The 26458-nt window shown below is 41.3% G+C and overlaps 1 protein-coding gene and 1 non-coding gene across 6 annotated transcripts in view; both read right to left on the reverse strand.

Moving 5' to 3' along the window:
- Window positions 1-26458, reverse strand: part of MYH10 (myosin heavy chain 10) — a 119464-nt gene that overhangs the window by 54645 nt on the left and 38361 nt on the right. For all 5 annotated transcript variants that reach the window (XM_066264236.1, XM_066264233.1, XM_066264232.1 and 2 more), the window contains 8 exons: window positions 23603-23695; window positions 14582-14645; window positions 12409-12507; window positions 9478-9621; window positions 9149-9244; window positions 5898-6016; window positions 3977-4129; window positions 2634-2807 (listed from right to left, as the gene is read on the reverse strand). In XM_066264236.1, the coding sequence (XP_066120333.1) occupies window positions 2634-2807; window positions 3977-4129; window positions 5898-6016; window positions 9149-9244; window positions 9478-9621; window positions 12409-12507; window positions 14582-14645; window positions 23603-23695 (942 nt within the window). The remainder of the gene's footprint in view (window positions 1-2633; window positions 2808-3976; window positions 4130-5897; window positions 6017-9148; window positions 9245-9477; window positions 9622-12408; window positions 12508-14581; window positions 14646-23602; window positions 23696-26458) is intronic.
- Window positions 10743-10846, reverse strand: LOC136327612 (small nucleolar RNA U13). The gene has a single exon (XR_010729796.1). It is a non-coding gene; the product is annotated as a small nucleolar RNA U13 (small nucleolar RNA).

The following is a 26458-nucleotide window of genomic DNA, read 5'->3' on the forward strand; positions in this document are numbered from 1 at the left end:
GACCAATGAACTGACCTCATGTTTGTTCTGCTCTCTGGCTTCAAGGTCAGGTCCCTATGGATCAGGGCCATGCTATCTACTCCCCACATCCCCACGGTGCCTCCAGGCTGTAACTAAGGATTTAATATATTTTTGCTGTCTTGATCTTGTCCTACTCCAACAATACCCAACAAAACAACTGAAATCCAACAAAACAATTAAAAATGTGACCATCAAACCCTTTCTGCCTCATCTATTTCCTTGTGAGCTAATCATTCAAGTTGAAATGTTTACTCTCCCCTATTGATCTTACTTTTAGAATAAAAGTATCATGTCAGAGTGAAGAGAAACAGTAATATAAAGTATTTTGTCCTAGAGCAGGGGTCGGGAAACTTTTTGGCTGAGAGAGCCGTGAACGCCACATATTTTAAAATGTAATTCTGTGAGAGCCATACAACGACCTGTGTACGTTACGCATTATCCAATAAAAAATTTGGTGTTGTCCCGGAGGACAGCTGTGATTGGCTCCAGCAACCATGAACATAAGCGGTAGGAAACTAATGGATTGTAATACATGAGAATGTTTTCTATTTTTAACATTATTTTTTTTTTATTAAAGATTTGTCTGCAAGCCAGATGTAGCCATCAAAAGAGCCACATCTGGCTTGCAAGCCAGAGGTTCCCGACCCCTGTCCTAGAGGATAAAGCAAAAGAAATGCAGTTGGGCAACATTAAGAAAACATCTTCCTAAGAATCATTTAAAGCTCACAAACCATCACATTTTAAAACCCTCTAAAATATTTTTAAAAATAGGGTTGATATTTTTCCATTTGGAAGAGTTTTGGTACAATTATTCCAGCAAAGAGATGGATTTAGCAACTCTTATGAGGTCTCTTCCATCCTAAATTAGAAGTGCAGACACACAGTAAAACTTTCTTAAAACATAGAGCTCCAAGCGTTATATAGATAAATGTATCTCAAACAGATCATATGATCATTGATAACACTAGTATCAAATATTCCTTCCCCTTATTTTATTTTATTTAAAAGTCTTGTGGACTTTTTTTTTTTAATTTTTTTTTAAATTTTATTTATTCATTTTAGAGAGGAGAGAGAAAGGGAGAAAGAGAGACAGAGAGGGAGAGAGAGAGGAGAGAGAGACAGAGAGAGAAGGTGGGGAGGAGCTAGAAGCATCAACTCCCTCCCCTTATTTTTTTTAAAGATTTCATTTATTGATCTTAGAGAAAGAAGAGTGAGAAAGGCGGGGGTTGTCGGGGAATGCAGGAAGAAGCAGGAAGCATCCACTTGGCTTCTCCTATGTGCTTTGACTGGGCAATCCCAGGGTTTTGAACCAGCGACCTCAGCATTCCAGGTCGATGCTCTATCCGCTGCGCCACCACAGGTCAGGCTATTCCTTCCTCTTATTTACATAAATTCCCAAACAACTTTTTTTGGGCAACAAAGCAGCAAGAAAACACGTTCACATATTTGTGCATGCGTGAGCGTTCACTAGGAGTTTCCTTCTAAATAATGCCGCAGGGTTCGCAGAAGCAGGCTCCTCCTTTGAGGGCTCTGCTCTGAACAAGTAGCCACAGTGCCTTGAATGGTAAAATGATCGCTTACGCATAAGACAAATAAAAATTATGTTACTTCCCTTAAAATACAATCTCTAATGTGCTAGAACTATGTCCCTAACAGGGTGGATGTCCTCTAGGCTCGGCCCCCCCCCCATTCTGACGTCAGGTCCTGTACTGCCCAGGCTATAGGCATCAGCCCCCAGCCCCTTCGCACGTGGGGAGCACAGGTGACAGAGACCGAACAGCACACGACAGAACTGCATCCAAGCGGAGAGCACCTCATGGGAGACCCATGACCACATGCCTACTCATGTAAATTGCCAGTACCAGAGCTTGATTCTGTTTCAGTTTTCCTGTATTTCCGTAGTCAACAAAATAAAATAAGCACAGTCACTATCTTGTTGAACAGAAGTTACCTGCTGCCAGGGAGTACAAAGCCAACTCCTCAGTATTTGTGGAGCTCATTTTGTTTCATGAGTGAATATTATACACGTTCCATGTATTTCTACATGACACTGAACCAAAAGAAAATAATCTCTGATGCTTGCTATGATTCTTATAAAACATATCGGCATCAACCTTAAAAAGTGTTTTTAAATAAAATAAGAAAATCTGCCAAAATAAAAACATCTTTGCACCTACAAGGATAAGCTTTGGTTATCTGAAAAATGAATTTCCATGCCCTGTCTTAGTTTTAGCTAAAGGTAGTATCCCTACATTGCCTAGGAGCTGAGTCAGGGGGAGCCCTGCTCTCTGACAGGTGTGACGGTGGCGGCAGATGTGACTGCTGCGACCACCGTGGTCTGTGCAGTCTGTGAAGAACCAGGGACCTGGGCCAACAGTCACACATGCAGGCACAGGAATAAGGATGTGAGATGAGAGCCAAAGAAGGGTCCTGTTGGCATGCTGCTTACTTTTTAAACAGGTATTTTATCAAACTATCACCTTCCTAGAAAATTTAGATTAGAAAATTAACACTAATTAAACAGGATCATTTGTCTCAGATTACGCCAAGAAAATGCTCAAGGCTCTGCCTGCATATCAACTGAAAGCCAGAGGGCCGGTGAGCGGTCTTACGGGCCTCTCGATGAGGTCGATGCAGGGCTGCAGGTCGAGGCCGAAGTCGATGAAGTTCCACTCGATGCCCTCGCGCTGGTACTCCTCCTGCTCCAGGATGAACATGGTGTGGTTGAACAGCTGCTGCAGCTTCTCGTTGGTGTAGTTGATGCACAGCTGCTCAAAGGAGTTCAGCTATGTATGTTGAAGGAGTCATTTTCCACACGTGGGGAGGAGAAGGAAGAACAAAAATAGTTTCACAAAAAATTCATTAAAATTTAATTAGATATCAACTACACTATTGCTTCTATCTAATGACCGTGACTGAACCAGGGGTGGGGGATCCTCTCTCAATCTCTCCATCACACACACACACACACACACACACCATATATATATATACGGCCATATCACATTACTGAACTGCTAAAGTGAGGAAATAATAAACTCAGTATGCTAACTAAATAATCTACAAATAAAACAGTTTTTTTAGGGAATGGTTAATAAACAGGAATTGAGAAATAAAGTGATAAAAACAAAGAGACTTGGGAAGGCCAGAGGCAAAGCACAGCAAGCACCCCTCTGGCAGCGGAGAGGGCCAGAGGCAGAGGTGGCGCTGTCCTGGTCCCCTTACTTAGGCTCCCGGTCCCGAGTGAGTGAAGGAAAAGTAACGGGGCTCACAGGGCTGTTGTTGAGATCCCAGGCAGGCTGACAAATCGCACTCAACTAGGAGTGCGGCTCCATGCTGCTTCTCGACGCTTCCCTTCTCCGGTCACGTGTTTGACCTTTGCCAGCGTCACAAGGGAGACTGCATGGCTCTCATAAAGCTAACAGCAGCTTTTCTGTTTCCTTCTCTGTGAACTTGCCCATACCACCCCCTGCCCCCCCACCTTTCATTTCTCAAGCTATTTTCAAATTAATCACATTAAAGTCAATTCATATTGTAGCAGTTATAGTTCAGATTTTATGAAAATAGACTTATAATTTTAAAGTGGTTCATTTAAAAAAAAAGACAATTCATGTCTCTGGCTGGTTGGCTCAGAGGTAGAGCGCCAGATCGGCATATGGAAGTCCCGGGTTCAATTCCCAAGCAGGGCACACAGGAGAAGCTGCCATCTCCTTCTCCACCCCTCCCCCTGTCCTTTCTCTATCTCTCTTCCTCCTGCAGCCATGGCTACATTGGAGCAAGTTGGTCCCAGGCACTGAGGATGGCTCCATGGCCTTGGCTCAGGCACTAAAATAGTTTAGTTGCCAAGCAACAGAGCAATGGTGTCAGATGGGCAGAGCATCGCCCCATAAGGGGCTTGCTGGGTAGATAGATCCCAGTTAACAAGCCAAAGGAAGAGCAGGAGGGAGAGACATACCTCAAAAATTTCAAATCCAGCAATATCCAGGATTCCAATGAAAGACGCTCCCTGACGTTTGGTCCTATCCAGAGCCTTATTGATGCGGTGAACCAGCCAGCGGAAGAGCCGCTCATAGGTAGCTTTTGCCAATGCTTCGACTGCAAAGTCTGCCTGTAATCACACAACACCATCCTCTCACTCCGGAAATGGCCTCAACTAAGCACTAAATGGCTGTTACGTGAAGTTTAATGTTTAATGTTCTTCAGCGCTCAAAGAACCTTAAGAAGCATTTACTGCTGAATCATGTTTCCATTTTACATATCAACAAAAGGTGTTAGCACAATAAATGTAAACTAGAGATAATCAATGTAAGGGAAGGACGAAGTGCCCAGTAAAAATAAACCCCTCCCTATGTCCCTGGGGTTCTGTGTAGCATATCTGCTTGGAGTCTTAAATGAGCCCACCAGGAAATGGGTGACTAGCTCCTGTATCAGGCATGGCCAACATGTGACCCGTGGGCCGGATGTGGCCCCCGTAATGAGTGTATGTGGCCTGCGATTAAATTTTTAATATTCTCTGCTACTTTAAAATCTCAGCTACTCAGAAATGGAAGCGTCTTTGATGATTGGAAATCGAGATTTAAGAAGATAGTGATACGCGGAAAAGAATTCCACCTGTGACTAATCTAGGGTTAACTTCCAATAATTGGTCAAATGGATTCGCGATACTTCTTTATTTTTAAAAAAAATTCCATTATAAAGATTTACAACTTTTGTACTCGTCTGTACTCGATATGAATTCATTGACATTTAGTGGCGATGTGAAACCCACATTCTTTTAGGCGGAGTTTGCCAGTGCGCACCCAAGGTCAAACAATTCGTTATTTTTGTGGTCAAGTGTGCCGAATCAAGTGGCATTGTAGCATAGACAACAGCTGCAGTTGATAACTGAAAATGTGTCCAGGCTGTTTGTAAAACGAAATAATTGTTTTATTTGTGATATAACCCCTTCAAGCTCATTCTCAAAAATTTATTTTTTTATTTTATTTTATTTTTTTACAGGGACAGAGAGAGAGTCAGATAGAGGGATAGATAGGGGCAGACAGGCAGGAACGGAGAGAGATGAGAAGCATAAATCATCAGTTTTTCGTTGCGACACCGTAGTTGTTCATTGATTGCTTTCTCATATGTGCCATGACCGCGGACCTTCAGCAGACTGAGTAACCCCTCGCTCGAGCCAGTGACCTTGGGTCCATGCTAGTGAGCTTTTTTGCTCAAGCCAGATGAGCCCATGCTCAAGCTGGCTATCCTGGGGTCTCGAACCTGGGTCCTTCCGCATCCCAGTCCGATGCTCTATCCACTGTGCCACCGCCTGGTCAGGCCAAGCTCATTCTATTAATTAAATATTTTGATTGATTGTGATAGTTTGGATATTTATATGGTATGTATATTTTTATTAAAATAATATTGTATATTAGATTTTTTCACTCACATTTATTCATAAACAAATTACATAATAAAATTTTGTTTACTTAAATGAATCGTTTTTGTATTTAACATTTTTTAATTTTAATATTTCAGCCGGCCCGTGAAAAAAAGTTTTCTTTTTAATCTGGCCCCGAGGCAAAAACTGTTGGCCACGCCTGTCCTATATTCTTGGTGAGTGGACACTAGAAGTATACAGCTTTGTCCTCCTGGATAATCTGTCTACCTTAGGAAGACTCAAGGTGATATTTCAGATTTGCTTTCTTAAAAGAGATACCTTTAGAATTTTTCTTAAAAAATAAAAAACTACACAAGAGAAAAAAAAAAACCTCGGTTGGTACCAAGAAACATCCGTATCATAGCTTTGCTACATTCAGTGTGTCATGCCAGTCAGAAGGTCTCGTGACCACGATTTACCATTCAGACAAACGCACAGTAATTCATGGTGCGCGCACCTGTTCTTTGGTCTGGGCTTTCTGCACGTAGTCCCGGCCGACCTTGATCCGGGGGGTGAGGATAGCCCGCGTGAACTCCATCACGTTCATCCCCAGGAGATGGCAGAGTTTCTGTGCAACTGCAATGGGAAAAATCGCCTAAATCCTCTACTTCTGCTCACTATCCCGTCGTAATCTAGTCAACAAGCACCTGAGAAACCTTAGCAATCATTAAATTATATTAAGAAATAGATGAAATAAATGTCTCCGAGTTAGACAAGTTTTAGAGCTGATAAAAAATACCTTCATCCTTTCAAATTACTAATACTCATCCTTAGGCTGTAAGAGATGGTTAGCCAGCAATTACTTGTTATAGCTAATAATGCAGGCACTGAGTCTTAGACCCATGGACAACACAGAATGAGAAAAATGGTGTTTACAATGATTTATATCATCATGTTACCAAGACAACTGGTCGTGCTCCTATAATGATCCTAGTGATATTTTAGTAGGCAAAAAAATCCAAGTTTCTAAAAAGTCATTATTTAATTAAGTGGCTAACATGAAGCACTCAGTACACAGCTGCTACTTTGTTATTGTTGCTTCTCATCAGCATCAGGGCGCCTGCTCACCAGAGTTCACTGTCTAATATCCCTCTGCAAGGTCCAACAAGTGTACAAATTACTACAATCAATTCTAAATTAAGTGTTAAAATAAGGATAAAATTCTCTAAGGGTAAGACCATCTTGAATTATATTGCAAGTATAACCTATCCCAGTTATCTCAAAGACCTGCAGCCACCCCCTGCCCCAGGCTATTGCTGGCACCCCGTCCCGAGCCCTGTCTGGGCAGGGCAGGCAGGGCAGTCCTCCGGGAGGACTTCCTGCGCTCCAGGACTCTTCTCACAGGCTTTTACCAAGTGCTCCGCCTCAGCTGCTAGGCCTTGGCTCCTTCCAGTTAATGTGTGAATGCATCTGTGTGTGTACTGGACAGGAAGTTAATAAACACAAAGAAGTTCAAAAGGCACACTGCCCGCATTCCTTTGCTTCATATCGAGGTATCATTTTAGCCGCTAAAAATACACTTCCCGGTGCAGTTATATCTTGTTTTACTTCATTCCAGTGGATACTTTAAGGTAGTTTCCGTTTTGCCAATAAAATGCTGCGGTCTGCATCTTTCTGCATGTCACGTGCTTGCCTGTCTGCCTCTACTCTCCTTCCTGAGACCACCTACTTCGAAGAGCCAAGCTTAGTAAAAGAGAGAGTTCCAGGAGTAAAATGAAACACAATTACTTAAAGCCTAGGAAGCAGGAAACTTGTTGGTCACCTGGCCATGGCACGCGCCACTGTGGCTTCAGGATGTTATGACAGAGGAATGTGGCCAAATGTTTAAACTGACACATCGAACTTACTCATCTTATGGAGAGCTGGGACCTGGGAGGCTAGACACTCACTGTAGGGCTGGAAACACTGCTCACGGGAGAGTAAGTCAGAAACAAGCAAGAATGACTTCTGTTTCCGACGGGGGGCAGGTGGAAACAGGGCAGAAACAATGGGGGCAGGGAACAGAGTGGAAGAGAGGGGGGTAGGTGGGAACAAATCATAGAGAAGTACATATATTTCTATAGTTCTGACTTTTAGATGTATATACGGTATACATACCAAAAAATTAAGTGAAAAAGGATGGCAAAAACGCAATGCACAGAGAAATGAATGAAGCTGCCGACATTACAGTGAGGACAGAGCCACGCGAAGGCAGCGGAGAGGAAGAGTAACAGTATTTGACTATGTACTCTAAGGCTAAAGAGATGTTCACAGATACTATACACTAAGTAGCAGATTAGTAGTTCTGAAGCTATTTTGTGGATATTCTAGGATCGAATAAATAAGCCAATATACTGTAGAAAAGCCAGATTTCTTACTGTCTGGGAAAGGAGTTTCAAATATAGGAGATGGCTAGAATAAACCTTGTAGTGTTGGGTCAAAATTGGAGGTATCAGCGCAAATCTATGGTTTTTAATAGCTATACACAGAAATGAAAATAGGCGTGAGAATATGAGTGTGTGTGTTTCCCTTCTGTCCTCTGAGAGAAGTTAAAACCAATGAGACCCCAGAACCAGTACCCAGATATCAGTAGCTAACCACCATTCTTCAATATGAAGAAACTAGAGAAATGGTCAATCCCTGGGCTGGGGCCAGAAAAATACAAAATGAGCCTGGAACATTTTGTGGTGCTATAAATAAGAAATTGCTTTAAAAAAAGTGACAGTCATGTCAAAATAACCTAAGTAAGAGATAACCAGAAGGGGCTCCAACTCTTAACAGCCAAATCAAGAACAAGAATGAATAAAATAATTACAGACTGGATTATAAACCCATAGAATTATTTAAATAAGAATCTATGTGTCTATACTGATATAAATAATTGAATGAGAAAGTGAAAAAGCTCTTCCCTACAGCAGAATTCCAGGGAATAAGTATAAAAGAATGATGTAAATAGAAAGTCAGCACTGGACATATACCACAAGTAATACCTGTTTCAGGTAAGAATCATACATGGATGCTAAAACTAGTTGGTCAGAGAGTCCAATGAGAAACTGAAATTATTTCCTTAAAATATCTCCCTCTCTAGCCCCACCTCTCCCAAACACTGATTATAAAGGGAAAACAGTAATCCGATAGTAGAGAAACCGGGCAGACACTACCTTAACCAAGGGGTCAAAGTCAGCGTCACCAATAACGAGACAAATTCACACAATAAGCCTCCTCATACAATGTACCAAGACGGACACAACATCGCTTCTGTGATATTCTTACCAAAAACGCATAACCTGTTGTAACCAGGAACACCAGCAAACCCAAACAGAGGGCCATTCTCCAATGTAACGGGTCAGTGTTCTTTAAGTGTCAAGGCCACTCAGGACAAAGACTGGGCCAGTACTCCTGGGAAGGCCAGCGCCGGCTGGAGCTCAGGGGCTGCAGCTCCCTCCTGGCTGAGCTGTGTGCTCCCTGCACCTGTGTCTCCTCACGCCCCCAGTCCCGAATGCCACCCAGGGCTCCGGCAGTCTCCAGAGCCACCTTTTGTCCCACACGCCTCTCTGCCCTCGTTTATGACATTGGATTGGCCTTGCGCAGGCACGAACAGCTGCCACTCTACTCCTGAGTCCCTGGGAAGGCTTCCAGAGCGCTTTCCACGTCTACACTGAAACGCGCTCTTGGGGACATGACGACAAACCATCCACACGGAAATAAAACTCGTGCTCGTCGGCGTACCTGTATTTTCCGGCATGGAAGCTTGGTCAGTGTTTCGCTCCTTCTTGAAAGAAATATTTCCAAACTGAAGCACTGAAGACACTACTTTAAGCATTGCTTTATTGAAAAGAAAAAAATTAATAGAAATATTGTGTCAACATATGGCAGAAACACATTCTAATTTATTTTGACTAAAAATTAGTATAAAATTTTTCAGTAAGATGTGTCTCAGGATTTCATAAAATTACAGGCAGTTCTAAATCCTCAATCATTCCCTAGTTTAGGGGTGCCGCCCCTCCCATTTATGCCTTATTGAATGAGTGTCAAAATCTTAGAGAAATACCACGTACACAGAATCTCTTCATGAGAGAAGCCCATTATATGCATTGCTTCCATCGTCTCCTGAAAGTTATCTTTGTCTTGCTGTCCCGGGATGGGAATGTAACCATTGGAGAGGAATCTGTAGTTATTAAATCCTTCAAGAAGCAAATCAGCTAAAAAAGTAACAAAGAATGGAATTAAGTAAACACTCAGCAACAGACTGATGCGTGCCCACATTCAGATGGCACTGAAAACCAGGAGAACAGTGGCTCATCACCCAACTGTCACCCACATACTTTACACCCTCATACTTTCTTTGTATATTCTTGTTAAATACATAAACACGGAGTTTCCCGCCATCTGCATCAAGGAAGGAAAATGATCATGTAAACTGCAAAATTCTCAACTGAAGCTTGGGAGACAGTGGTTTATATAATATTATATTTGAAATCGGATTGTGGAAAAATGATATAACTCTTCCGGAGAACTAAGATCTTATTCTTTTCAGATTTAAATATTTTAGAAAGTTTTTAAACCCCTATTCTATATTCCTATTTTAGCAAGTGTTTAGAGCAAACACTGTGGGATCAATATAAAGATTACGTGGACAGGCCTGACCAGGCAGTGGCGCAGTGGATAGAGCGTCGGACTGGGATGCGGAAGGACCCAGGTTCGAGACCCTGAGGTCGCCAGCTTGAGCGCGGGCTCATCCAGTTTGAGCGCGGGCTCATCCAGTTTGAGCAGAGCTCACCAGCTTGAGCCCAAGGTCGCTGGCTCGAGCAAGGGGTTACTCGATCCGCTGAAGGCCCACGGTCAAGGCACATCTGAGAAAGCAATCAATGAACAACTAAGGTGTTGCAATGAAAAGCTGTTGACTGATGCTTCTCATCTTTCTCTGTTCCTGTCTGTCTGTCCCTATCTATCCCTCTCTCTGACTCTCTGTCTCTGAAAAAAAAAAAGATTATGTGGACATTAACACCCAGGCGCAGAAGGTAGACCAGGCACACCCTCAGCCCAGCCAATGCCCTGAAACCCTTTCTCCAAGCCAATCTGTTTAGTGGTAAATTTGCTTTTGAGAGCGATGTGCAACTCATATTATGACGATATTATAATAGATACCCCACTGCCTATTTGTACTTTAGGGGCCATGAGTTACAGAGAACTTAACTTCTCTTTGGATATTCATGTCCCTTGAGAGCAGACGGATGTGTCTCAGGAGGGATCAAAATAGGGCTATCTATCCCTCTAATGGATTCGTGATCACATGCTCCCAGCTTTCTTTTTTTCTTTTTCATGTCAGACGGGTAATGTGCCGACATTGTTACTAGGTTTGAGAGAGGCACATGTCACACAGGAGCGTGAACACCCAATCACCATACTTATGAACCAAAAAAGGATCTCCCAGCTTTCTCTACAACGCTCGCCTGCAGAGAATTTCTGATCACTCCTACCCCTTCATTCTCATCTACATCACACTTCACTTCTCCTGGGTACTGATTTCTTTCTTTTCCTAACCCTTCACACTCTGAGCTTATGTCTTTGACCCTTACTATTGCAGTTATCTCACCAGTCTGAAAGCCTAAAGGTTTTCTTCTCTTCAGCACACACTGGATGTATAATCTTGAATTTTTAAATATCTTGTTGATGTATTTGTTGCTTATTTTTTTTCCTTGCATGCCATTTTCTAATCAATTTCTCAGGTCGCCTGACCTGTGGTGGAGCAGTGGATAAAAGCATCGACCTGGAACACTGAGGTCGCCGGTTCGAAACCCTGGACTTTCTTGGTCAAGGCACATGTGGGAGTTGATGCTTTCTGTTCTTGCCTCCCTTCTCTCTCTCTCTCTCTCTGTTTCCTCTCTCTAAAATTAATAAATAAAATCTAAAAATAAATAAATAAAAATAATAAAATCCTTTAATAAAAAAAATTTCTCAGGTCAACGCTTTGACAGCAAAAGCATTTCATTGCAAAAGCCTGTCCCTCCAACGAGAACAGTGTTGCTGCGCATGCGTCTGGTTGTGAGCTCTAGGTAATATGTGTAACAGTCACAGAGAAGCAGCGAACTGAGACTCAGGAGAAACTGGAGGGTGCGCATCTTCTCCCCCAGACACCCGCGAGTTTCTGACCCTGGACAGTCCCGGCTTCCAGTCCTTGTGATTCACGACACAAAGAAAAAAATATCCAACACAGGCTCCTCCTGGTACTAGTGGAAGTGGCTCCTCCTGGTACTAGTGGAAGCGTAACATATGTATCTAGTTGTTTTTCTAGGAATAAAAATGCTTATTTAGCTTAATTTTGTTAAGTAAATTTACTTTTTCTTCCCTTTATAAAATGTTAAAATAGAACTTCATAAAAATGCATCATTTGTCGTCTAATTTAAAATTTTTAAGAAAGAAATAAAAGGATAAGAGATAATATAATCATACCCATATACCTGCCACTTAAAAAGTATTTATCCCATGGCATGAAAATTCAATTTCATAATATAACCAGCTAGAATTCTGAGACATTTGTTTCCCCAAATGACTCTCTCTCTCAAAAAATAATATATATTGCCTGACCAAGCGGTAGCGCAGTAGATAGTGTCGGACTGGGATGCAGAGAACCCAGGTTAGAGACCCCGAGGTCGCCAGCTTGAGCACCGGCTCATCTGGTTTGAGCAAAGCTCACCAGCTTGGACCCAAGGTCGCTGGCTTGAGCAAGGGGTTACTCGGTCTGCTGAAGGCCCGCAGTCAAGGCACATATGAGAAAGCAATCAATGAACAACTAAGGTGTTGCAACGAAAAACTAATAATTGATGCTTCTCATCTCTCTCTCCGTTCCTGTCTGTCCCTATCTATCCCTCTCTCTGACTCTGTGTCTCTGTAAAAAAAATAAAAATAAAATAAAATATATGTATATATATATTATTATTAATAGATATTCAGATGATTGTGAAAGAGTAAAATACTTTGTAACTTACACTTCAGGTGCTCTCCCGCTCCAGATAACAGCTGGTAAAAGATATGAAAAGTACGTTCATCTTTTGCTTGACGAACGGCACGAGATTTTTCCAAAAGGTCTGAGCAAAGTCGGTTAAGGATTACATTGAAAAGGTGGTCCTCTTCCCATGTCTACTTAATTTATAATGAATTAGTTCATCTGATATATGTCAACTATCCTGCAATTAACCATGCGAAATGGTTAAACTCTGTGAGTGAAAAACGAAAACGCATGTGACTTGTTTCCTACGATTCTCCCAGGTCCACTGGACTGGCAGGAGCAATGCTCAGAGTGCTTCCTGACTCCACTCCACACCACCCTACGCTTACCTTGACCCTACTCGAAGAACACAGCACCATGCAAGGACCCGTAAGACCTATAAAAAATGGTTTTGAGTTATTTAAGGCAGGAAAAGCCTTATAATATCAGAATTATCACATTTTACAAATAAGGAAACCAAGCGACAAAGAAATTACTTAAAGTAACAAAGCTAGTAAGTAAGTGGCAGGGCTAAGAGTCAAAACTTGACTGGACTCCAACAAAACATACGTGCTTAGCTACTATGCTACCCGTGAGAACCCCCTTTAAAGGAAAGCCTCATATAAAAATATGAAAGCCACTTGGCATCCATCACCTCAGTGAATTCTGTAAATAATGCCTTGAGGTATCTACGACGAGAGAAACACTGCTACCTGCTCTGCCTGGCTTCCCACGTGCAAGCAGCCCAGGCCCCAGCCGGCTCCTCCATTCAGAGCACCGCACCCCTGCCTGTGTATTCCAAGCACAGATCCGAGACCTGGTTGGGTTTTCTCTACACTGTGTCTCGCTGCTCCAGCGTGTATCCGGGTCCACAGTCACACTGGGCTCGCAGAAAACCCCAACTTCACTGCTTTGGAAGATGACTGCCCCTGCTGAAGTGAACCTGCCCCGGGCTCACCACCTGCACCAATTCTGCATGGGCATCCAGCCTGAACTGTAGATCACACTGTGTCAAACATGTCCTCCACATTTGGTAAAAAACATATTCATACGAATGATGCCATAGCAGACCCCTGTGAAGAAGCTCTAGGTCAGGGGTCGGGAACCTATGGCTTGCGAGCCAGATGTGGCTCTTTTGATGGCTGCATCTGGCTCACAGACAAATCTTTAATAAAAAAAAATGTTAAAAATATAAAACATTCTCATGTATTACAATCCATTTCCTACCGCTCATGTTCATGGTTGCGGCTGGCTGGAGCCAATCACAGCTGTCCTCCGGGACAACACCAAATTTTTATTGAATAATGCGTAACGTACACGGGTCGTTGTATGGCTCTCACGGAATTACATTTAAAAATATGTGGCGTTCATGGCTCTCTCAGCCAAAAAGGTTCCCGACCCTGCTCTAGGTCTACTCCCCTGTCATTGTCAAGTGCTTTCTGGCCGAGTGTATTTAGAGACATGAACTATAGTTCTCAATTTACAATAAAAATTTCATCTGCCCTTTAACTGAGGGATAGAAACAATGTACTTCTATCCCTAGAGATGATTCCACCAAATGCCAGAGAACTGTCATTTGTAGCCTTCCTAACTGGCACACTACCAATTCAGAATCATTTCTATTTTATTATCTCTTTACTCAGATTAATTCTATACAGACTTATCATTTCTTTGGACTATTCCATGTATTTGACATTTTTTCCCTCCAATTTTATTTTGCGTAACACTAACTGAAATTGCTTTAATTCTGTACTTTCATAAGACCTGTTTCAATGGGTACATGCCCATTCTAGGAATGTCAGAGCAGATGGCAAAGAACAAGCCAACACGATAATAACTGAAGAGTAGTTCAATAGAACTATATTCACCCAAAGGTCTTATACCACACAAGCATTCTGGGTTGATGATATACAGCTAATCCTCACCACAGAGGAACTCTCCACCTCCCCAGCTATGTGATTATGTTATGACCTGGTCTTAAAAACAAACAACAATAACAAAACACCACTTTGGAGTTAATATTTGGTAGTTAAAAGTATTTGACCAAGTCACCATCTCTCTAGGTTTAGGTTTTATCATCTTGATAATGGAGATGATATCATAAAGGGTTGCTTTGAGGCCTTAGGAAGATTAAAATGATTCTTTATTTTGGATATTATTCTGGAAAAGGATACATGTTTCAATGTTGGCCCCAACGATATAGCCAGTTACATCAAAGTTGATCCGAATAAACTTGCCCTGAAAATAAATTACAAAGAGGGAACTGAAAATGAATAATGACATTGAGGATCTGAACACTATTATAAAATAATAAGCTTGCCTGACCAGGCAGTGGCACAGTGGATAGAGCATCAGACTGGGATGCGGAGGACTCAGGTTCGAGACCCCAAGGGTGACAGTTTGAGCACGGGCTCATCTGGCTTGAGCAAAAAGCTCGCCAGCTTGGACCCAAGGTCACTGGCTTGAGCAAGGGGTTACTCTGTCTGCTGAAGGCCCGCAGTCAAGGCACATATGAGAAAGCAATCAATTAACAACTAAGGTGTTGCAACGAAAAACTAATGATTGATGCTTCTCATCTCTCTCTGTTCCTGTCTGTCCCTATCTATTCCTCTCTCTGACTCTCTCTCTCTGTCCCTGTAAAAAAATAAAAAAATTAAAAAAATAAAATAATAAGCTAACACACTCTGCCAAGTATCTATGAATTCATTTAAAAAATGGATCTTAAATATTGTTTCAAATAAAAAGAAACAAAGATAACAAAAGCGGGAACAAATTGTAAAACAAGAACAATAGGACAGGCTACTTCCTGGACTATAAAAATGAAACACTAATCATTTAGAACTTTTAAAAAGCTCTTCTAAATAATCTGAGATAAGACAAATTTTAATAGTGTAAAAGAAACAATATATCCAGCCCTATAATGCTTTGAAAAACTGAGTAATAGAGATAATTTCCTAGAAAAACAGAAATCTATTCAAGGGAAAAAAACAAAACAAAAAACCAAGAGAAAACTTGAACAGACCATAACCATAAAAGCAAAATAGTTTAGCGAATTCCTAAGGAATATTTAATTGCCTTAGTACATAACCTTTTTATGGAAACAGAAAACAATGATTATTTCATAATTCATTTTATAAAATTATCATAACACCAAATACCCAAACAGGTAAAGACATCACTAAATGAGTATCTTACTTAGTTTTTATTTTTATTTTTTGGTGGGCCATTACCTTTAATCCTAGCTTGCACCTGGCAGGCAAGTAAAACACACACTGGGCTCCAAAACCCACTCCTTCAGTGCTCACAAAGCCACGGACTTATCCGAGTTTCCTAGAATCAAAGGTTTCTAGCTCACCAGATTTATTCACCTCTGTTCCCCATCTCCTTCCTTCTCCCTGCACAAACTCTGCACAAACTGGCTTCTCCCTCAGCACTCCACCATCTTGGCTGCTTCTCCTGGCCTCCTCCATGTGGCCTTTCTCTGCTCTCCTCTCTGCTCTCTCCTCTAATGCTAATCTCAGGAACCAAGAGGTGAACATCTTACTTATAAATATAGATATGAAAGGCCAAATTAAACACTTTCAAAACAAAGAAACAACAATGATCAAGAATGGTTTTTCCACAATAGCTAAGGACTAACACTAGTAAATGTACTATTATTCATCATATGAATAGTTAAGAGATTGGAGGACTTTAAGGAAATGAACAAACTGATTCTAAAATTTATAGGAAAATGGAACAGTCACAACAATTTTGAGAAAGAGAACAAGAACCAGAGCTCAAGGACTCAAACAACTCAATTCCAAAATACTATATATTTATACTGAGACAGTGTGGTGTTGGTGTGAGAATGGAGCTACACTGGAACAGAACTGAGTCAAGATACAGACCACACACGGACAATTCATCCTCAGCAAAGGTGCCAGGGTAATTTAACAGCGAAAGAACCTATCTTTTCAACAAATGGGGCTTAAAAAATATGTAAAATGGAAAAAAATAACCTAGACCCTTACCTCACATTATATACAAAAATTAACTCAAAGTAGATCATAGACTTACATGTATGGGCTAAAACCATAAAGCTTCTATAAATAACCAGGAAAAAATCTTTACAACCTTAAGTTAGACCAAGATTTCTTAAATAGAATGCAAAAAGTAGGAACTATAGAATTAAACAATGCTACATTTTATCAGAATGTAAACCTTCTTTGCTCCAAAAGACAAAGAAATAAACAGAAACTTCAAACTAGCAGAGAGTAATTACAAAACAAATTATCTGATAAAGGACTTGTCCCAGAATATATAAAGAAGTCTTACAAATCATTAATAAGACAAACAACCCAATTTTAAAAACTAGATAAAAGATTTAAACAGATATTTCAAAGATATGTATGGCTAAAATTTTTAAGAAAGACCAGCAAGGATATAGAACAACTTGAACTCTCATACAACACTTGTAAGAATGCAAAACTGGTACAGCCACTTTGGAAGACAGATTGTTAGTTTCTTATCAAGTTACCATGACTCAGCAATTCCACTCTTAGGTAGTCACCTAAGAGAAACAAAAGCATGTGTCCATACAAAAACTTGCACATGAATGTTCATAGTCCCTTTATTCTTAATAGAACTCAATGGAAACAAACCGAAACTGTTTTTAGTGTCTGCTTGCTAAAAAATATGTGTGAAGGTATAGAATTCTGGCTTGCGTTCACTGTAATCTGGCAGCCAAGCAGTAGGGAATATACCTAAAGCCTTCAACTATAACTATTGGAGGCTAATTACCAAAAGGTATATAAACTTGGAAACCGCCAAACTAGCTTAAGTAAATTTGGCCAAAAAACAAAACAAAAACGAAATTTTGCGTGAAGATATAAAGTGATTCCTACTAAAACTCTTTGAGGGAAGATGTAGCTGCTGATAGAATCATTTCAAAATTGAAATCCCTGTTTTTAAAGGTTCATTACAAGAGATTCATTTTACATAAAATTTCCTCCATCTGGAATGCATTTTACTTCTCCATAAACAGAGCTGGAGTTAACTGTGAATGGTTATTTTCATAAGGGGAATGCTCTCCTAAAGAATCCCCTTTAATACACACCATATGTCAGCATCTTTGAAAGACAAGATATTCTTCAGGAAATTACTTGTCTATTTCAGATCAAAGGAATGGAAACAAATGGATTCTAAAGCTTACGGAGTTTACAGTTTCAAATATTCTTCACTGCAAGCATTGTGGTTTGTAAATACTGACTACATGAAATTCCACTGTTCACCCAACTCATTTTTTTTTTAGTATCACATTACTCTTCCAGTCTGAGGTATAACACCAATCCCAACGCACGGCCTGGCCTGTTCAAGGAGCCACTGCCTCCCACAATCTTCTTCTTATCCTTTAAATACTGGGGCATGAGCACTCTCAAAGGATCTAGCACATGTCCATACATCACCTGAGCTCAACTGTACATTATGGCACGTCATTGAAAGTATGGGGGGCGGTGTCCTTGAGTTACGACAGTCTTGACATACGACGTTTCGAGTTTATGACACTCAGTCCCATAAAAACTTAAAAAAAATTGAGATGCGACTGTTCCAGCATAAGCCGTTAGCATTGTACTTACGGACCACGTGGGCGAACTAGTATGTTTGTGCACAGTGGAAGAATACGTAGTACAGTGTATAGTACAATGTCCTTTTCCTTTTTCTGTGGCTTAGTTGTGTTTTATATTCTAGATTATGATTTCACAACTGTGTTAGGATAGGTAAGTGACTTAGGCTAGGGTATGTTTCGACTTCCACCAAAATTCGGGTTACGTCACTGTTGTAGGAACAGAACTGTGTCAAAACCCGAGGACCCCTCATATAGTAAAGTTAAAATCCAAGTGAAGGTGAGCTCTATGAGGCTAGGGACTTCAGTTTTGCCCAGTGATCTATTCCCAGGGCTTAGAAGAGTGTCTAGCACTTAGTAGGCAACTGCCTTTCAACAAATTCCCCAGCTACTATGTACTTCCATGTGAGCAGCAGAGCCAGGGCCTAAGGGTCTGGAGAACAAGACAGACGAGGTCCTTCCTGCCACAGACCCTACATTCTAGCAGGAGAGACCATATATAAGCAGAGCAAGTAACTACAGGTTGTGGTTAAGGGCTCGGAGGGAAATCAGTAAGACACTGTGATAGAGAACAGAGGAAGAAAAAAGCTATATCAAGGGTGATTCTCAGTTAGGATTGTTTTTCTAGGTTTTTGTTGTTTTTATTTTATGCTTAAGCAACTGGGTGATCTGATGGCACATATATTGACATAAGACAAGAAACAAATTTTGAACAGAAAAAATCAAGTTCCATCTGGAATATATTAAATTGGAGAAATCAATTAAGACATCCAAATGGAGATAACAAGCAGCACAGGCTTGGCAAAGAATAGGTGCTTAATAATGAACTAAACTGCACAACAAAAAAAATATAAATTATATAAAATTTAACTTAAAAATCAGCCAATACTGGCTACTCGCTAAACCCCTGAGAACCAAACTGTTGGCAACACCCCCAGACAATTGCCTAAGGGATGTTTTAACTGAATATTTAGTCAGTCAGTGGAACTAATAACTTTTGTTATTTTTTACGGAATCACTAAAATCTACTTGTAATCTTGTGTAGTTAATGCCTTACAATAATAGCAGCTAGCTACTAAACCACACCTATCAATGGAAAGTTGACTTTCCAAAAATTAAAGCCCAAAGCCAACAATTTATTTTTTATTCTTTTTTAAAATTGTACCTTAAATTTTTTTTTAAATTCATTGATTTTGAGATAGAGGCGAAATATCGATTTGTTATTCAGCGCATCCATACGTGCATGGGTTGATTTCCACATGTGCCCGAGTTACTCGGCCAAGGCTTCAATTTAAATCAACAACTTAAAGACACCTTTGTTTCCTGGTGGAATGAAGAGTTGTGTCTAAGAACATTGCTACTCAAAACTATATTTTTCTAAAACAATTAGCTTTTAGTATATTAGACGGAACATACATAACGAGTATTATACAGAGCACAGCACTTTGGTAGGTGGAACATTAGCTGGAACAGGGTTTGCTGAGAACTTAGATCAGATGAGGGATCCTTGCTAGAAACAATCTGGCTAGAAAACAATCCAAGGAATTCTTCCTACCAGCAGAACATACAAGTACCTACCAGAATTATTCATCACTGAACTAGGATGTGTAAATAACAAGCATCAAGAAGACTCATATATATTATAGTAATTACTTTGCCAATAAATTTCAAAAAGTAACTATCTTAATGTATACTATAACTTAAAGGAACAAGGCTAGCTCAGGGTTTCTGAACCGTGATATAACTGACATTTTGGGCTGGACAGTTCCTTGCCATGGGGCCTGTCCTATACACTGCAGGATGTTCAACAGCCTCCCTGGCTCTGCCAGGGGCACACCTCTACCCATTGCCAAACTGAACAAGCAAAACTGCCTCCAGACACTACCAAGTGTCCCCTGGGGGGGAGGTCCCCCAATTAAGAAGCACTGATCTAAAATAATGCAAATTATAGATTATAACCTACATGTATCAATATATAAAGCTTGCTAATGATTTGTAATAGCTCATTTCCAAGATAAGTTCATCCACCTTCTGACACTCACATCATTATGGTGTCCCCTCCCCCACTTTATCAGGATTGGACTGTGTGACCAATAAAATACATCAAAAGGATGGTATGTGACTTCCAAAGTGGGGTCACGAAAAACACTGTGTGGCTTCTGTCATGCTCTTTCTTGGATCATTTGCTCGGGGGGATGCCAGCTGCCATGTCAGGAGAAAGCACCTGTAAGGTGAGGCCTTACAGGTGAGGAACAAAGACCTCCATGCACCCAGCATGAGGAACCCAGGCCTCTTGCCACAAGCCACCTCTGTAAGCTTGGAAGAGCCTCCAGCCTAATCAGGTCTTCGGAGGGCTGCAGTACCAGCCAACATCATCCCAGAGAGCCTCAAGCGAGGTTCTGAGCCAGGACCGCCACAACACAGAAACTCCGAAATAAAACTGCTTCAAGTCTTTAGGTCTCAGGGCAATGTGTTACACAGCAGGTCACTAACGCAGAACTGTACTTCTGTCTGTCTCAACCACAAAAACTCTGGCAGTATATGAACCCTTACCACTTAGTAACAGAATCACTACATTATCAAAGACAAAAATGACTAATTAGTAGCAATTTATCTTTTCTGAGCAACAATGAGACAAATGAGCTCAAAACCGTTTCTCCTGAATTTAAAGCGTGGTTTTAGGGGGAGAAAATCAAAACAGGCTGGTAACTTGATTTATGTGGTCAAATGAAAGATTTTCCACCAAGACATCCTTGAAAATCTCCACGAAGACTCGCATACCGAAGCTGGTAGCTCACTGTGTCTTCTAGCCCACGATGCAGCCACTAAACACAGGGCTTTCCACGGCAGAATCTGAGATTCAGCTGGGACTCAGGCTCGGTGGCTATGATCTGTGGAATGACAGAAACTCTAAGCTTCAGCTGGGACCCAGGCTCGTGGTTATGATCTGTGGAATGACAGAAACTCTAAGCTTCAGCTGGGACTCAGGCTCGGGGGTTATGATCTGTGGAATGACAGAAACTCTAAGCTTCAGCTGGGACTCAGGCTCGGTGGCTATGATCTGTGGAATGACAGAAACTCTAAGCTTCAGCTGGGACTCAGGCTCGGGGGTTATGATCTGTGGAATGACAGAAACTCTAAGCTTCAGCTGGGACCCAGGCTCGTGGTTATGATCTGTGGAATGACAGAAACTCTAAGCTTCAGCTGGGACTCAGGCTCGGGGGTTATGATCTGTGGAATGACAGAAACTATAAGCTTCAGCTGGGACCCAGGCTCGTGGTTATGATCTGTGGAATGACAGAAACTCTAAGCTTCAGCTGGGACTCAGGCTTGGGGGTTATGATCTGTGGAATGACAGAAACTCTAAGCTTCAGCTGGGACTCAGGCTTGGGGGTTATGATCTGTGGAATGACAGAAACTCTAAGCTTCAGCTGGGACTCAGGCTCGGGGGTTATGATCTGTGGAATGACAGAAACTCTAAGCTTCAGCTGGGACTCAGGCTCGGGGGTTATGATCTGTGGAATGACAGAAACTCTAAGATTCAGCTGGGACTCAGGCTCGGTGGCTATGATCTGTGGAATGACAGAAACTCTAAGCTTCAGCTGGGACTCAGGCTCGTGGTTATGATCTGTGGAATGACAGAAACTCTAAGCTTCAGCTGGGACTCAGGCTCGGGGGCTATGATCTGTGGAATGACAGAAACTCTAAGCTTCAGCTGGGACTCAGGCTTGGGGGTTATGATCTGTGGAATGACAGAAACTCTAAGCTTCAGCTGGGACTCAGGCTCGGGGGTTATGATCTATGGAATGACAGAAACTCTAAGCTTCAGCTGGGACTCAGGCTCGGGGGTTATGATCTATGGAATGACAGAAACTCTAAGCTTCAGCTGGGACTCAGGCTCGGTGGCTATGATCTGTGGAATGACAGAAACTCTACAAAGGTTGCTTCCCCAGATGTATTGTCAATCCACAAGTCACAGCCAGGCTTCTTCTTGCCACCGGCACGTTTGTTTTCCCACTTTGTGCATAAAGAAAATAATTACTAAATGAATGTGAATTAAGTGAATCTTCAAATTTTATCTACTAGGAATAAACAATATTCTAAACAAATAGACTGCTATTTATGACACAACTTGGAAAGCCTCTTGCACTTAAACTGTCTCTGATGGTGTTATGGGCTAAGCTGTGCCCTGCCTCAAATCCGTATGTTGAAGTCCTAACCCCAGCACCTCAGAACACGACAATATTTGGAGACTGGGTCTTTACAGAGGTAATTAAGTTAAAGTGGCATCATTAGGGAGGATGGTGTCCTTGTAAGAGAAAAACAGGCCACAGAGACACACCGAGGGAAGGCCATGTGAAGACACAGGGAGTAGAGGCCATCTACAAGCCAAGGAAGAGAGGCCACAGAAGAAACCAGCCCTGCCAACACCTTAGTCTTAGACTTCTAACCTTCAACTGTGTGAAAATTAATTTCTGTGGTTAAAGCCTCCCAGTCTGGGGTACTCAAACATGGCAGCCCCACAAACTCCAAGGGTCATCTGGCTACCTTTGTGTTTACCAGGTCCTCTGTGATCCCAGATTTGGTCACTTCCATTGATTGCAGAGACCATGTCACAAGAAGGTTAACATGCAGACTATGACCTTATATTCCCAGAAGAAAAAAGTATGAGACAATGAGTTTAGACTCCCCAGATTTAGCCACTGAACTGAAGCCTCTTATTCGGGCCTTCCTGACTTTTACCAATACTTCTAATATCAGAAGAGGGAGAAAAAAACCCCAACAAAACAACTCAAACAACAGAAGTAGAAAGGACTGAAATAGAAGACCCTATCCAAAATGACTGTGGAAAGGGTCATCGAATATTGAGGACTATGAAAGATTTACTGAAGCAATGCCTGCTTTGTTGACTACGGGTTTAGAGACTATTTGCCATTAAAGTGTGGATGCTGAGCAGGTGGAGTGGGGGGCAGGCAGAGTACTCTCCTACTAATTCAGCTATCACTTAGGTTAATATCCTCAGGCAAACTGTTATGGTTGATCAAATTGAGAGAATAAAGCTCTCAATGAATTAAGACAGTTGAACAGAAGTGTTTTTAAAGAGAAGTAATAGTAAGGCTATTCTGAAGTCCACATGCCGTAGAAACAGCAAGGCATGAAAAGAACAATGTACTACCTCGAAGACCAACCTTGCTGGTTGAGCATTTATGTTCAGTGCTCTGGTACCCAGCAAACATGCAGCTTTACGTTCCACACCAACCCAACAGGCGTTACAGATCATCCTCAGTCAAAGATAAAAAGAAGTTCAGAGGTTATGTAATTATGTATCCATACAATATATAATTATATATTTATGTAGAATGAATATATGATTACAATTACTTCCACATTTTTCTTTTATTTTTTAAAATGTGCCTACCAGAAAGTTTTAAATGATAGATAATGGCATTATATTTCTACTCAATAGGACAGTCCTATACTACATTGATGAGCCTCTTCTGAAAATCTAGGAAGTACCGTATTTAATTAATCACAGTAGACATGACTTAGAATCAGAGGAACTAAAAGTTTCTGATACTTTTCAACTTACGAAACGAGATGAGTTATCATTTTTCACAGTCTTCGCATTTCCAAATGATTCCAGAATTGGATTGGCTTGCAAAAGCTGCCGTTCAAGTTCCCCCTAAAAGACATCACACACACACACACACACACACACACACGCACACACACGCACACACACGCACACACACATGTTAATGCAATGTTTTTACTCTAGTCCTCAGAGGAAAAAAATCAAAAGTAAAACAAAGAACTGCCCTCTCCCCCCAGTCCTTTCCTCTGGCTGCCACCCAGTACCCTTCGTTGGCTTCTTATTCTTGGTCATAAGAAGCTCTGCTGAAGGAAAAAGTTAGCGTCGACAAAGTGGTCACAAGAAGAAAATGTCACATTGATCAAAGAAGATAAATTTAAGCACAGGGTACATAAATTAGGCAGAGTTCTGAAAAATCAAACAAAGAAACAGGCTTTCACGAAATGAAATTTGGCATGACACTTCAATTTAGAACCTATTACAACTTCCATGCTATAATTACTGGTATAAAGCTTGCCTTTCCCCCCAGGGTTCCACATAGTATCTTAATAATGTAGTCCAAGCAATGTCCTCATCCATCTCCATGATTCGAGATGACAAAGATGGCAACACTACTGACTTCTTGCTCAAATTTAAAAGGTTAAATATAGAGTATTTGATATAAGTTTTACTCACTGTCTCATGTATGCAAATTAGGCTATACAACAGATTTTACAAAAAAGATGTGAATCTATTAATATGCACTTTATGAACCAAAACAGAAAGCTGTAGGAGAAAGCATGATGTCATCTCTGGCCATAAAAGCACTAGAAAGTAATGCTGTGTTCCTGGAATGTAATTTCAGAATTACATTGTAGGATTTCAGTAAAGCAGTTTTTCCGAACACAAATCTTACCCCTATATTTTAAAACACCACAGTAGTCTGTACCTAACAAAAGAAAGGAATAAAAATCACCAACAAATGTGATTCTCTAGGGAATAAAAGAAGTTAAAGAACCTCACATAATTCAGTTGCTATGTGATTACTGATACTATAATCAAATGCAAAAACAGAAACAAATATATGCCATATGTGTCCTGTCGGCATCCGTCCCTGGTTCGGACTCCTGCATTCAGCTGAAAGGTAAGCAAGTGCCCTGCAGCACACAACACGGTGAGATCTGCCCCTTACACGTCTCCTCCACGCACTGATCGGGCTGCCCAGACTCCCACAGGTCTCCATTCCAGCCGACCACTGTGTTCTGCTGAGACCAGTCATGACTCTCACACTACAAAGTACTGAATCACTTTCCTGGCATTAGATGATATGCTCCCTGTCCAGTGGATCTTCAATTTACTAACTTCAAAACACCCAATTATTTCTGATGTAAATCTTTCAAAATATTATATGCTACCAAAATTTCTTACACATGGTCAACTTACCAAACCAATTTTACTAACTGAGGGTCATCATTAACAATGTTAGGTATTATTTTGTGATATAACAGAGGATTTCCCTTGAGGTCATTTCCATTAGTGAGTCTATGTTTCACCTCATGCAAAAGCCCTTGATGGACTGGCTCCCTCAGAATACATAATCAGAATGTGAAAGCTATCAGAGAACACCAGCTTCAGGTAGTGGGGCATTCCCTTTACAGCACTGAATATCTTCTGAACTGTATACTTTAAATGAGTGAATTTTACTGTACATGAATTACATCTCAATAAATAAAGCTCAATTTTAAGACTAAGCAAATAGACAAATAAGTAAATAAAAGACCCCAAATCAGGAGACTTTCTTATTATTTTTATAATTCATACTACAGTCTAATGATAAAATGCTAGGAGTTCATTTTATGGGAACCTGAAGAAGTTTTATAGGAAGTTCAATGTAAATTCACAAACTGGTGGTATCAAGCCAAACCCCACAGACCTGCAAAGTATACACTTTCAACATTATAATTACTACTCTGGTAGTCATCCTCAAATTGGGGTATGGTAGTCATGAAGAGAGGCACCCCAGGAGGGAGAAGGAAGTATATAATTTCTTGATAGGACCCTCTCTCCAGGGTGTATCCACTTCTTGCTACTCATGAATATCTCATGTTCCTTAAGTGTGCTGGGGAAGAAAATTAATTGAGAATCACTGTTATTCTTATGTTTCTAAAAACACAAGCATAGCTCCGCCTCAACAAGACTGTCATTAACATAAACATGGGAAGAGCAGCACTGACAATTCTGTGCACAGGAAACACATGCAGTAAGACATGCAAATAACAAGGACAGTGACGCGTGGCCAGCAAAGGTGTTGCCTTCTTTGAGAGAACTTGCTACCGAGGAATGGATGTGACCCAAAGTGAAATCTAGGGGTTGGCATGCTACACACGTTCAACAGGGATCCACACACACACAGCAGTTTAAAATGACATCGAAACCAAATGTTAACAATAATGTACTCCACAGAGGACTGGAAAACCTAAATCTGTACTTGACTCAAGTGGTGCTCTAAGGACATAGTCACAGGTCATGGAGCATGTACCTGGGAAGCATGAAGGAAAGCTGCTTTCTGGCCTAGCATTCCTTCTTTTTTTTTAATTTATTTTTTAAATTTTTCTTAAGTTGGAAATGGGGAGGCAGTCAGACAGACTCCTGCATATGCCCGACCGGGATCCACCCAGCATGCCCACCAGGGGGTGATGCTCTGCCCATCTGGGGCATTGCTCTGTTGCAACCAGAGCCATTCTAGCGCCTGAAGCAGAGGCCATAGAGCCATCCTCAGCGCCCGGTCCAGCTTGGCTCCAGTGGAGCCTTGGCTGTGGGAGGGGAAGAGAGAGACAGAGAGGAAGGAGAGGGGGAGGGGTGGAGAAGCAGATG

This window comes from Saccopteryx bilineata, chromosome 2, assembly GCF_036850765.1.
Source record: "Saccopteryx bilineata isolate mSacBil1 chromosome 2, mSacBil1_pri_phased_curated, whole genome shotgun sequence".
In the NCBI taxonomy this organism is placed as follows: Eukaryota; Metazoa; Chordata; class Mammalia; order Chiroptera; family Emballonuridae; genus Saccopteryx; species Saccopteryx bilineata.